Source organism: Parasteatoda tepidariorum, chromosome 7, assembly GCF_043381705.1.
Source record: "Parasteatoda tepidariorum isolate YZ-2023 chromosome 7, CAS_Ptep_4.0, whole genome shotgun sequence".
Lineage (NCBI taxonomy): Eukaryota > Metazoa > Arthropoda > Arachnida > Araneae > Theridiidae > Parasteatoda > Parasteatoda tepidariorum.
In genome coordinates this window covers 14,427,456-14,441,915 of record NC_092210.1, presented here as the reverse complement: position 1 = coordinate 14,441,915, position 14,460 = coordinate 14,427,456, and the positions used below count along the sequence as shown (strand labels likewise).

Sequence of the window (14,460 nt, the reverse complement as noted above, 5' to 3'; positions counted from 1 at the left end):
TAAATTTTTCTTTTAAAGGCCAAATCAGTAACATTTCCTTCAAATGGGCCACATAACACCCTTAATGTTCCAAGTGCTGCTATCTACTTAGATCCTTATTACTCGCCTTCTGAAAGCTTCATCCAGTTACAGCCAGTACAGCAACCAGTTTCATGCGATAGTAAGCTGAAACTAAAGCTTCTTTTTACATCTAAAGAAAGTGACAATTTCAAGTTTTACTACCAAGTAAGTTAGTGCTCAATATCAATTGGTGTTTTATCATATCTGAAATGTTATAATATGAAGAAATTAGATAATTGTTTCAACTATTCTGTTTGTAAGCTTAGAAACAAAATTGTTACATTTCATTTACTTTGATTGTGAATTTTATTATGATGATTCATTTTTAATTATTTTGAAAAACTAAAAAAACTAAAATATAATAGTTAGTGTAAAAGAATCTCAGTTTGTTTTAACTCGATCTAAACATTACGAATAAGAATTGCGTTGTTCTTCATTGTTTTTGATACTTTCCTAAATAGTTGTAGTCCATCAATTTCAAAATTTTGATTATTATCCATGAATGCAGCAAGAATCAATTTTTCATCAACCAGTTTTATATGCCAGTAAACTGAAACTTAAGCTTCTTTTTTGCATCTACTGAAAGTAACAATTTCAAGTTTTACTACCATGTAAGTTAGCGTTAGATATCAATCAGCATTTTATAGTATCTGAAATATTATAATATGAAAAAATAATACAATTGTTTCTACTATTATGTTTGAAAACTAAAAAAAAAAATTATTATTTTTATTTTGATGATTTTAATTTATGATTATTCATTTTGAATTATTTTGTAAAACTAAAAAATATATAATAGTTAGTGTTATAGAATCTAAATTTGTTTTCAAGTCTTTCAGCACTACACATTATGAAAAGAACGATGTTGTTCTTCATTGTTATTGCTACTATTCTAAATAGTTGTAATTCTCTAATTTCAAAATTTTGATTATTATCCCCGAATTCAGTAAAATTTAATTTTGTTCATAAATTTTAACGAATACTGATTACCGTAAAATATTATAAAAAAATTACTCAAATGTCTCTTTTCTTTTAATAAAAATTTCTCATCTCAAGGATGGCCGTTATAATTCTGATTTCAGGTATTACATTTATAATGATTTTGAGCATTATAGTTTTTCTTAACTAGAGAAGATTTTAGCTTGAACGTGAAGCATTGTGATTAGCATTTTTTCGTAAAACCTTTATATTATGAAACTAAATATAAGTATAATCAATATAATGAACTATTGTGTCGAAATAATCTCTCCAATTTATTGTTCTAATAATTATTCATTACTTTTATGATAATAATGGAATAGATAAACATTTCTTTACTCATAATTAGGTACTGATTAAGTATTATACTCACATTTAAAATAATTTATTATTTGAAATCCATTTAATAATCTTCCTGTATTTGAAATGTAGGACACGGGCAGGGATAGCCTGGTCGGTAAGGCGCTGGAGTCGCGTTCGTGAGAACGGGTGTTCAAATCCAGCCGTCTGAAGGCTCCCCGTGTAGCAAATGGTGACTGGTGTACATTAAATCTGTCGAGTCGCAAAGTCCTCCATGTTTCCGTAACAAAGCAATACCTCTGGGGGTACTGAATTGGAAATTGATCGTCCTCTGATTCAGGTCAAAATTACAATCTGTGGATGAATGAATGGATGTATGAATGGGTTCGCCTTATAAATGGGTGTGACGTTTGGGATGGCAGAAGTCAAATTCTTGGCTATAGATCGCGCCACTGGAAGACAAGAACAATCGCACCCCCTCTGCCTTAACAAGCATACAAATGAAAGAGAATGTAGGACACACCAACTTAGACATCTCTAATAGCTTTTAGAATACAGTGAGATTTTATTTAAATAGCTAGTCCAGCCCCTTAAATAAAAAAGAGCTACCTTCGCTTTCATGAATATACAAGTTGTTCTTAGATCATTTTAATTTAAAATTAATATTACTTCCAAGAACTTCAGTTTTTATCTGCTGTCAAACTGAGGGCAGCCTAAATTTGTCAAAAAAGTTAATAAAAAATGAGTTTAATTATATTTAAATGACCTAAAATAAACACAGAAGGAATTGTTCAAATAATTAAATATAACTTTTACATATGAGCTGAAACTTCAGTTAACATTGAATTGAATTAAGAAGAATATAAAAGCGATATTTTATCTGAGAAATTCATAAGAAATTTAAATTCTTTTATATCTTTATGTTTAATAGTTTTATATCCTTATATTTAATATTTTTATATTTTTATATTTCTATACCAAAAATCTTTTGATCTTTTATTGTAGTTTGAACAAATTCCAAGTGCTTAAACATTTTTCTTCCTTTACAAAACTCTTTTTTTAATTTGTTTTTATAGATTACAAAACAATCCGATGTCGTTTCAACTAATATACTAGAAACAGATTTTTCTGTTGAAAATGATGTATCAAGCAGGTATGAAAGTGATGAAAAGATTTTAAAAGGAGAAGAAACTCAATTGCTACCCATATTGCAATCTAGCTCATCAAATGCTGAATCTGATTGTCCTGCATCCAAAGAAACAAAGTAGGTTATCCATGATATTTTCGATTAATCGGGTTTAATCGCTAGTTAAAACGCAATTTAAAACATGTAGATATTTTTACCCAGACAAAGCTTTTTCGAAAAGTTTTTCACAAAAAAGTTCAAAATTTCAGAAATTTTGCGCTGTCTTTGCAAAGATTATTCCACATTTTTATGAAATTGTGAAAATATGCAAGTAAATTAACCAAAACAGCATGGATAAAGCAAAAATAAAGACACAAAAATTGATATACAGTTTCGATTCTATAAACAAGAATCTTATTCTGAGTAAAAAAAAGAACATTTGTATTTTGACACTAAAAAAGGTTTTTGTTTATGGACCTGAAACTATAATGCGTCCATTTTTGCGCCTTTATTTGTTCTTTATTTTCGTTATTTTACTTCATTCTTATGTAGTACAAAGCATGCCTTATTCCTATTTGTGTACTCATAATTTTGTGATTTTGTGAATATAGGGTTCCGTTTTTGATTTTTGTAAAAGGTTCTGTTTTTTAGAATTTTTTAAACTTTTTTTTAATTTTCTAAATATAAAATTATCTTAAAATTGAGCTCTTTGTGTTGTTGTAAATATGTGAGAATAAAATGCATTATTTAATAATGTCGTGTATTATTTATTAAAATAAATAAATAATACGCGAAAACTTTCATTCAAGTAATTGTAGGTATGGAATTATAATTAATTAATAATGTAGTTGTTGACTCCATTTTTCAAAAGGAGAAGGGTACATTAAAACAAATTAAACACATTTTGAAGGGTCCATTTGTACGATAAAATAGCTGAAAAACCGTTACTCTCATAAAATTATTCGTGAAGGGTTCGTTTTTACGATAAAATATTATGTGAAGGATTTTTTTTTCATGAAATAATTTGTGAATTGCCTATTTCTACAATAAATAATTTTATAAACTATTAATTTTTACTGTGAATTTTACCACGATTACCACGCTTGTTTTTACCATTAAATTGTTATTAAGCTTCCCTTTTATCATAAAATAATTCATTAAATTCTGATTTAAGATTAAATGATTTAAAAAGGTTTTGTTTTTATGATTGAATAATTTGTAAAACGTACCTTTTTTACGATTAAATATGTGAATGATTTGTTAATGAAATTGGGGTCTTTGTTTTTGATAACAGTTGGGTCAATGAAGACTATCATGATGTAAATACGTGAACATAGATTTCTATTATAACTGTAGAATTTGCATGAAATTAAAAATCTTTATTATTCATTTTGGCTATCAGATTAGAAATTAAATAAAATTGTGAGTGCATTAAAAAAAAATATATAACTTCCTATGTTTGATTTCAATGTAATACGTTTGAAACACTTTTACATACATTTAAGCATTCAAAAAATAAATAAAATATTTCATAATTTTTGATTAATCTGGATATTTTATATGAATAAATTAAATCTAAAATTTCCTTAAAACATGAAACGAAAAAGGGAAAAATTAAGTGTTTACGGAATGAATAATTTTGTTTTCCTAGATATTTACCACCTGTTGGAGAAGTTGATTTCGAAATTGATGTTGATGCTGCTTTGTCACCTGTTTTCTATGTTCTTGTGTACTACGTTCGAGGCGACAGGGAGACGGTAGCTGATTCACAAAGAATAGAAGTACAAAAATGCTTCAAAAATAAGGTGCCAATTATGATATATTCTTGAATCCAGAGCTTTAATTAATGGTAGACAATGCAATGTATATTTATATTTATAGCTTTGGAAATGATAAACATAATGAGATCAATTTTTAAAAAAAAATTAAAATTTAACTTTTTACCTTCTTTGCTATTTTTAATTATTGTAAGAAAAAATTAAAAATTTTACCCTTTTGAGAAATGATCTTTTTTTAAAAAAAGTTGTAGAACAGGGTGCATGGCATTTTTAAAAATTTCTTAAAGGTGCTTATTTTTCGTTTACTTTTTTAAAAAATCCTTAAGGTGCTTTTTTCATTGGGGGTTTGTGAGAAATCCTTAATTTTCTCTTTGTAAAAGATTTTTTTTCTTTGCCTTGTCTGTTGTCATAAATTGATAGAAAAGCATGATTTTCCCATTTTATCTTTCAATATTTATCAGAAAGTTAATTATTTTATCATGATCATGTAATTTCATTGAAAATGAGTTTGCATTTTGTAGATTTTATGTATATGAATGAAGAGCTTTAAGCAGTAGAAAGAAAAAAATATTGCTAAGCACATCTTAATTATGAGAGTTTTTTTTCATTTTTAAAAAGCGATTAAAATATTTTTTAAGTGCTAATTTTTTATTGCAAGATTTGACTTTACGCCCTGTAGGATATATTTATAGTTTATTGTTTCACATTTTGATCATTGAACAAAATCCATTTGGTTTCTCTAGAATGAGATATTTATATGTTATAAAACAATCCAGAAGGTCACTAAATTGGATTTTTTACCTTTCTTGTAAAGCTTTTATAGTAGTTAAAACCTCCGAAAAATCACGGTAAATCTAATTATATATTTCCAAAAACAAGCACTTTCTAAAGACAAGTAAGTGGGGGAAAAAACTAGAAGGATTTTTAAGAGATACTATTATGCCAAATGTTGTCCTATTGTTGGGTGCTAGATTTCAGGTTTCAGTCACTTTAATTTTTTTAATTCTTGGTTTCATTTTATTCTTATGACTTTCCCAAGGAAACCTTTTATATATTTATTTAAGAAAAAATGATCATTAAAATGCTGTAAATCTTAGTTGCTCAAGGCAAAAAATAAATAAATAAATAAATAAATAAAAAGAAGAAAGAAAGAAAAAAGAAAAATCTTTAAATTACCTGAATTTTTCTTTCATTATATAAGCAGAAGGTGATTTTTTTTTTCAAACTAGTAAAACTTTATTGGGAACAAAAACAAACACATAAATACAAAGAATATATATTCGTCGTCAAGAGGAAAATCCTGTCCAGGCGACAAAGAAAAGTAATACAATAAATCTAAATTAGAAATTTAAAAATAAAAAAAGGGAGATATTGCAATCATAAATTATTTTGCTCATCATAGGACATCATCTATTGTTGAACACTGTAATAATAGAAAAAAAAATACATTAAACTATATAAAAAAAATATAAGGTAACATAAGAAATTCATTTGGCACAAGACTGGTGTAAAAAATCAAATGCTTCCTTTAAGGTGAAAAATAGAGGTCTAAATCGTCAATGTTCATCATAAATTGAAATAAAGCAAGCTTAAAAGATGAATATATTAGGATGTTTTGCAACTGGAATGGTAATTTATTATATAATTTAGGTGCTAAGTAAAAAAAACTGTTTTCGTGAAATTTCTTTTATAAAGTGGGGAATCTCATATATTTCAGTTGGTCTCCTTTCAGCCACATTAGTTTTTAATTTGCATATTAATTTATTGCTGTGTAAATAAAATAAAATACGAAAAAATACATTATGGAGAAATGGTAATAAGTTAATTCTTGTATAAAAATTAGTAGTAGTTATACTTAAATTATTTATATTTAGAGAATTAACTGTCAACTTGTAAACTTGACCATTTATAGAAAAAATGATAATAAAGAGGAACTTAATAGAATGTAATTAAGTAAGTTTATAACATAAAATTGAATAATTGAAAAATGGAGTAGTCCAAACAGAATATGCAATATAAAATGTCAAATGATTTACTTCAGAAAACAACGAAAAGAGAAAACTGCAAATAATAATTAAAAATATTTTTGATTTCTTATATTTGTACGTCTGGTATAATTTATTAAGCTGTTTCACTTTGTTACTTTAAACAAAGCATATTGTAAATTTTTGTTTTCCTAAGATTTAGCGTAGTATAACCGCATTTGGCTTCTGGAACATCAGATTCCACCAGAACATCCACTTTAAGCTAATGGGCAGAGGGTGGATTTCATAAAAAAAATGTGTGAACTATTTAACTTTTTTTATGCTAAGCATATGACGTAGAAGATCAAAAAAAATTTTTACCTAGCAGTTTAATTCAAATTTATAAAAAAAATATTTAGCAAATATATATTTTTTTGTTCTGAATTTGTCTGAAATAGAAGTTAAACTCATTATTTTTATTATTTTATTACTTACATGGTTATATACACTATGTGTAAAATATTTTATAGCATAAAATGTTTCCTAGAACTTAAATATCCTTCATCGAAAATTTTTTATTTTTAAAAGTTTCTATATCCACCATTTTTTTCTTTTATTTAAAATTTCAATATTAATGTCGACTTATGAACTAAGTATTTAGAAGCATAATTCTTGTTTAAGCTAATTAGATTATAGTACATTGTTCGCATATAACGATTTTCATTAAAGAAAAAGAATAACAACTTACTCATTTTTACTCAAAATAATTACCATACTTAAAAATTATCTTTTATTAGGTAAAATTTGCATTTGGTGACGAAGTGCAACAACCAGGTATGAAAACTTCAGTGCAAATAACTGCATCGCCCAATTCATTGTGCGGAATTAAAACAATCGACAAAAGCATATCACTTTTGAGCAACAATGATCAACTCACGAAAGAAGGTGTAAGTATATCAAAATACAAATGCACTTTTTAACCTTGTAAATTAATTATAAATTACTTATATAATAAATTAATTATAAATTTCTTATATAATAAATTATATAATAAATTAATTATAAATTAATTATATAATAAATTATATAATAAATTAATTATAAATTACTTATATAATAAATTATATAATAAATTAATTATAAATTACTTATATAATAAATTTAATTACAGATTTTCCAAAGATTAGATAACATGGATAGCAATCATTATTACACCAATAATCCTTGTCATCAGAAAGTACCTCAACCAGGTAAGTACGACGGATTGTATATATATATATTGCATATGTAATATATATATATTATATATGTCAAATATATTTATAGATATTGTATTGTACTGTATTGATTGTATATATATATATAGATATTGTATATGTAAGCATAGAACAGATTGCATATAATAAAGAGTTTATATTGTAAAAAAATATTTTAGTTTTTAATACATTTGGTCAAGTTCTAGTTTGTGAATCTTGTTTGATTTAAGTGTCAAATTTAGGAAGATACCAAACTATTCCAGTAAATGATAAGCGATTCAAAGATATTATTTATTGGTTATGCTATCTCATATGTTGCCTCTGAAAAAATATAATATATTGAATTCAGCTTCTTAAAATCTATTCAAAATTTTAATTTAGTATCAAGATTTGATTTTATATTTGGTTTAGCATTCGAATTATTATTTGACTTGATGCTCACGTAAGTCTTTTAAATATATTAAATATTGAATTTAGTATAAATTAGATATGAGGTTAAATATTCCTTAGTATAAAGTCGTCCGAAAATCTTCAGAATGCTACATCAGATTTTTTCCGCGAAATAATTTGCAAGCTTTCTTACGCATTCATTTTTAATATTTTATTACTTACAAGGTTATTTGTATTTTGACACTATGTATAAAACATTTTATAACATAAAATGTTTTGTAGAACTTAAAAAAAAACATTTTAGAAACTACCTTTCTTCTATATTTTATATTCTATCATTTCATTTACTTTGTTTTGGACTTCTTTTAAAACAAGTTTGATTAGCTTACCAAAAGTATGTGTTACTGCTCATATTTGGTGCGGTGCAATCATTTCCAGCTCTGGTTTCATTTAACTCTTGCATAAAGTGAACCAGTATTTGTTTGTTCACAGTATTCTTACAGCCTTTACATAACAAGTACGTGTAAATACTCTCTGATGAAGTTAAAATTGGTATCGGAGTATCATACTACGATACATGTGCAGTTATTTTTATAAGTAAAATTATCCCAATAATCATAAAAATCTTAAATAATCTTCTAAAATCGTGCGCAGTTTAGAAAATAATTATATTTATGAACGAAAGTTCAACTATTTAATATAAAAGTGATAATTTTTGAATAAGATTAATCTTTTTGATTCTTCATTATAAGATTGTTAAGTTATATATAGTATATAGATGATTCATGCAGATTTGTACTTATAGGTCTCTATTCTGGCAGAGCAAGTTCAAGCATTCTAATACCACCTGGAAGTGGGGGAACAAATTCTTATGATGACTCTCTTTCGGCATTTCAGGTGTGTAGTTTAAACTTGATGAATTATGTTTTTCCAGATCATTATTGTACAAACAGGGTGTTTTTACAATGGACACCCTTAATATTTATTGTTAGATACGTTGTCAAAACTGAAGACAAAAGCTTAACGCATAGTTAAAGGGTTGAAAGGTTTGAAAAAAAAAAGAATAAGAAAAAAAATCACAATCTATCGGATCTCTGCTAAGGGAGGCAGGGATGAATGTATCGAAACTATTTCAATTGTCTAATAAAACTTGGAGGTGTTTTTAATAACTACCTTTCAAGTTATCTGTATTTAATTCGAAAATAAAGCTTGTATTCCACTTCCGCTTTCTTTACAAATGAGAAATTAAATGGTGAAAGAGTTTTGTTTCCTTCTTCATTAGCATAAATATTAATTTTAGACTGTATATACTTTTTACTTCATGTTTGACCAGTACTTTAAAATTATTTATTAAGGGAATAATAATGCCAGAGGCCAAGGAGAAATAATGGCAAGCAGAGGGTATTAATAAGCCCATATTGTTTAAAGCACAGTGTTCGTTTGAATAGGAAATGAGTACAATAGTCAAGATCTCAAATTTTTCAATAGTAGAAGCTACTAGAATATGTACCCATTTACAGCACTCAACTCAGCTCAAATTACAGACTAGCACTGCAAAATGCAGATTTTAAAGCTTCAGAATGTTCAATAAACTAACATTTTAATCAATTTGCATCAATAGTTTAAATACACCAGTTCACTTAAGCGAATTTAATAAATTGACTTTCCTAATATAAATTTATTATTTTAATTAGCCGATTAATTATTTCAAATCAACAGCAATCGGATTCCGCTTTCGTGCTTCTTTCAGTGATTAACTGTAGTTCAAATAATCTTAAATGAATTATAAATAATAATCTATGAAAATAATTGCGAAAATTTTGAAAATATGCATAATAGTAGAGAAATCTTATCGATAGTAAGAGAGATGTTTTACTGATAACAATGATAAATATTTATGATATAAATTTATTTCCAGAGTTCTGGTTTTCTTGTGATTAGTGATTTGATTCTGTTCACTCGTCCTTGCATGAAGGGAGAAGGCTATGGATCAGGCGGCTATGGAGATGGAGGTATGGTTAACACCGTATTCCAAGCAGAAGCCCTCTCATTTGACTCTGGTGAGATAGACCAGTATTAAGTTATATGGAAAGAAAAATTAACGTTTCTTAACTGATGAATTTAAAGATCTAAAAATTCATTACTTACTTGGTTTTATTACTACTTTAATACAAATTTTATTCGCATTGAATTGTATTTACAATTACATAGATTCTCTTAAAAAAACAATCGCGGGATGCTTAGTTTAATATCGTTTAACTCCATATCCACACTTGATAACCTCCTGGATTGACTGAAACGAGTTCATAAGGTTTTATTGGTACTTTACTTCCAGTTTAAGTCACTCGCCTAGGATTTTGTTACACAAATTACAACTGCGGGGGTGCTGATCTCAGCAATTTACCCATTGTTTCAACATGTCGCACAAGAGTCCCATGTCGTTCACGAAGGTGATCGTTAGATTAATTTGAATGTAATAGGGTGTATAAATATTCATAAAACCTCATAAATATTCCACTTGCTGGTTGAGTTGTTTTTAATCTTAAAATATCTACAACATACTCATCATCAAGATTACTCTAAGGTGCGACAACACCATCTAATGTGCATTTTTATAATCAAAGAGTGAAGAGGCAGAGTTGTTGCATTGATATTCTTCAACTACTGTGTTTGTTATTGTATTATGAATGGAACAGAGATGCGTGAGTTCTGTTTCCAATAATAAGAAAAATAAATTAAAAAAAGGTTTTTATAATAGTTTTTTGCGTCCAAAATATTCTTTAAATAAATATGTGTTACAACGTCTAAGATTAATGAAAAAATCAAAGCTGTTGATCGTAAGACACCTGATCATATAGAATTTCAAAGTAAACATACTTTGGTGGGGAGGTCTTATCCATAATAGAAAAAATATCCCCAAAACATCTTGAACCTGATCTTACATACCATCAAGATCCAATGCTTCGAGTCCCATGTTGGAGAAATCGTAAAGACACGCTTCCCACTAGAACACCGAAGTCAAGCATCACTGTCTGCGGTTAGTAAGCGAGTGGGTGACCACTTTGATCAGTCTGCGTATTAACAGATGATGAGCGGAATCGGTTATTGCTAAACTGTTCTATCGTAAAGTGTTCGACTTCGAGCTCAGGGGAGCCATCCCCTCCGCAGAGGATCAAAAATGGGATGGCATGTCTTTGGACCATCCTCAGGGATGTTTCCCACGGCATCGCCAATAGCCCTTTGTGCAGCTCTAGTGCAACATAAATTAAGTACCTAAATATGCTTCAATTTAACTTGAGTGAACTAAGCGACATGGCTCAATTAAATAAAAGTAAAGACGTGATTCGTCATGCCACACTACTAATTAGCCTATCGGTTAATATCCACGTTAGATGATTTCTCTCCCATATCTTTAAGTGCTTGTCCGAACAATGACATTTTGAGACGGAGATATAGTTCCCATTGCAACGCTCTTTCGCTAATAGGTTGACTGTACTTTTATTAGCTGACTGCAGTGACTTCTGTTTGGTTTGGAAGCAAATTGGATTCAAACCGGAAAAAAATTTCGATCATTATGGGTTGCTGGATAACTATAAGGAACAACCTGTACAGTAGAAGTTGAGCCCACCAGATTTACTAACTCACCCCGAAATTAGGCTTAGCTCTTACATTTAGCAAAAATGTCGATGGACATTATTGCATTCTTAAAAAAAGAAAAAAAATTTCAATTGTCGAATCGTCTTAATTAAAATACTGTTTTTAAATAATATCCCTTATAAAGGTTCCGAATCGAGCTCAGGGGTGGTCCGCTCTGCTACTTGTTATAACTACGTATTAAAATTTGGACTTAAAGATGATTTATTTATGTTATGCTTTCAATACTGATTTGAGCTTTTTTTCGGTTTTTATTATTTTTATTGGTAAAGGGTCGGTGTTGGATATCACTTACAAGAATGGAACTGGAACTAACACGAAAAACGTGAAAAAGCATGTTTCTAGTTTTAATTAGTTTTAAATATTTTAAATATAGAATATGTACTGTCTACAGCTGCTGGTCCTGCCGCCATGGGCCTTTCAGCGGCCAGGAGACCTGCTGCCGCACCTTTTGCTGCTGAAGCTAAAATAGGACTTTCTGCCACAAAATCAGTGTCAGAAGTAAGAACATTCTTCCCAGAAACCTGGCTGTTTGAAATGGAAATGACTGGGTAAGCATTTAAAACAACATATTGATTATCGTAAACCAAGGCAACTGTACTAAAATATTATTAGGTTTGACAAGTATTTTACAATATTAAGCTATAATAATTCTTATAAATATTATTTAAATTACAACCTACTTAATATCCACCTGATGAAATAACTTCGGTACTCAGCTGTATTAGCTTCAGAAACAACTTTTAAAGTCATCCTTCAAAATTTGTTGCTTTCCCGTTTCGGAAACTACGTGACTAAAATTTTGTTGAAAAATTTTGGTAAAATCTCGTGTTTATTTTGTTTATAGTTTACTCGGTTGAAATGTTTCTACGAACCTAAATAACGTGAACTGAAGTAAGAAAAATTAAATTAGACACCAAAAATTGGAATTTATTGCGGCCCAGATAATTCAGCGTTAAATATTAGAAAAATATTAAATTACAAAAGCTTTGCATTTTTATAAAACTGATGTTTCCCTCATAGAGAACGTTTGCGATATTTTCAAAATTATCGTAGAAGCAGCTCGCTGAAAATAGGCATAGCTTGTCCTAACAGTCATGAATGTATGTTGCAAATTCATAGTAAAAATTGCACATTTTTCGCAAAAAAGAGAAAAAAGAACGTGACGACTAAGCCTACGAGAATCAGACTTAATTTGAGGCATTAATTCTTCCAGACCTGATGGCACATACATATCCAAGGAAAAGTTACCAGATACCATCACACAGTGGATTGGAAGTGCGGTCTGTATTAGTTCGGAAGATGGTTTAGGAATTTCCAATACAACATCCATCGATGCATTCCAAGCCTTCTTCATAGATTACACTCTGCCTGCTTCTGTTATTAGAGGGGAAGAATTCGTCCTGGTCGTTTCCATCTTCAGTTACGCAGATGGAGCATTGCCAGTAAGTATTTTTTTCTTTCTCAAATACATATTTTAACCCCTTAACAGTGACATATATTTCAGAAAAATGGATCAAAAATGGAAAATTCCTTATATTATTATAAAATTTAGAAAATAGTTTTTTATTACAAAAATAAAATTTCTAGTGCAATAACTACTGTATTTATAATTTCTGCATGCACATAAAAAAGTAATAGATTACACTAAACACACATCTTATTCAATTAGAGCAAGCTAAACAAAATTTTGAGGCTAAATATAATATAACTAGTATAATATAATATAAAAATACAATGATATGATTTTCAAAACATAAATTTTACAAATATTTTACAGTATGGTATATTCCAAACACGGTACTGCACACAAGCGCATATCGCACTTTTTGCTATAAACTTGGGTCTCACGTCTTTTCCTTTTCCCTTTTTCATCGGTTTTACTACAATATATAAAACACTGTCTGATTCGAATAGACAGAACTCGTAATCGGTAAAAAACTAGGATCACTAATGCCATCTCCTAGGAAAATAGTGAACTAAATATCATACAATAGAAATGAACTGGGCTTGGGCTTCACAAAATAGAAACGTTAATTTTTCTCCTGCCCGAACTCAGTTCAGGCATCACAAATACTGCACGTAGTAGTCACCTAAACTGGATTCGGGCGAAACTGGCAAGAGGTTAAACACAAATTAGATCAATTTATAAAATGCATAAATATTTATGAAAATGTGTGAATATTTACTTATCATAAATGAAACCACGTAGTTTAAAATTTTAAAATGACCAGTAAATCCCTCAATGGTGATATCTTAAAACGTACATCTGAATGTACAGTAAGCAAAAAAAAAAAAAAAAAAAAAAAAAAAAAAAAAAAAAAAAAANAAAAAAAAAGCGGATCACTCTGAATTAATTTTGATATCAGATCGTTACGTTTTAGGACTCAATCTTAATAGTTCGAGACGTGACCTCAAATATGCTAATTAATTTGCGCAGACGTTATTTAAAGTTATAAAATCGTCCTCAAATATGCTCATTAATTTGTGCAGACGATATATTAAGTTATAAAATCGTCCTCAAATATGCTAATTAATTTCTGCAGACGATATTTTAAGTTACAAAATCATACTTTCTCCATATGAACATAACTTTTTTTTTCCACTGATTCGGATTTCTGACCACCGAAATATAGGGGTAACCGCAATCTGAGAAATATGGTCCCCATAGTTTCGTCAGGAGAGCGTTCTCTTCTTCGGCTCACTTAATGTTAATTTCACTTTTTGAGTATTTCCCCATATCTCTAGAACATTTAAAGTGAATTAAAAAATTTTAGCACGCAATTATAAAAATTGTTTATCCAAAGATAATTATATGTAAGGAATAGCTGTTAATAAATATTTATTTTTATTATTTTATTTAATAATTGTGGAATAAAATTTTAATCTTAAGGTACATACTTTCTGAATTATTTTAAAGAATGCAATTTTATATAGTTAAATATATAGTTAAA

General features: G+C 28.4%; 1 protein-coding gene across 4 annotated transcripts in view; it reads left to right on the top strand.

Moving 5' to 3' along the window:
• LOC107450327 (murinoglobulin-1) overlaps window positions 1–14,460 on the top strand; it is a 97,782-nt gene that overhangs the window by 49,875 nt on the left and 33,447 nt on the right. Inside the window, exons 13-21 of one of the 4 annotated variants that reach the window (XM_043047095.2) lie at window positions 19–225; window positions 2,415–2,602; window positions 4,116–4,269; window positions 7,004–7,153; window positions 7,378–7,456; window positions 8,658–8,749; window positions 9,771–9,864; window positions 11,901–12,057; window positions 12,723–12,951. In XM_043047095.2, the coding sequence (XP_042903029.1) occupies window positions 19–225; window positions 2,415–2,602; window positions 4,116–4,269; window positions 7,004–7,153; window positions 7,378–7,456; window positions 8,658–8,749; window positions 9,771–9,864; window positions 11,901–12,057; window positions 12,723–12,951 (1,350 nt within the window). Of the gene's footprint in view, window positions 1–18; window positions 226–2,414; window positions 2,603–4,115; window positions 4,270–7,003; window positions 7,154–7,377; window positions 7,457–8,657; window positions 8,750–9,770; window positions 9,913–11,882; window positions 12,058–12,722; window positions 12,952–14,460 lie in introns of all 4 variants that reach the window. The other 3 variants (XM_043047094.2, XM_043047093.2, XM_043047092.2) reach the window with 3 other exon arrangements.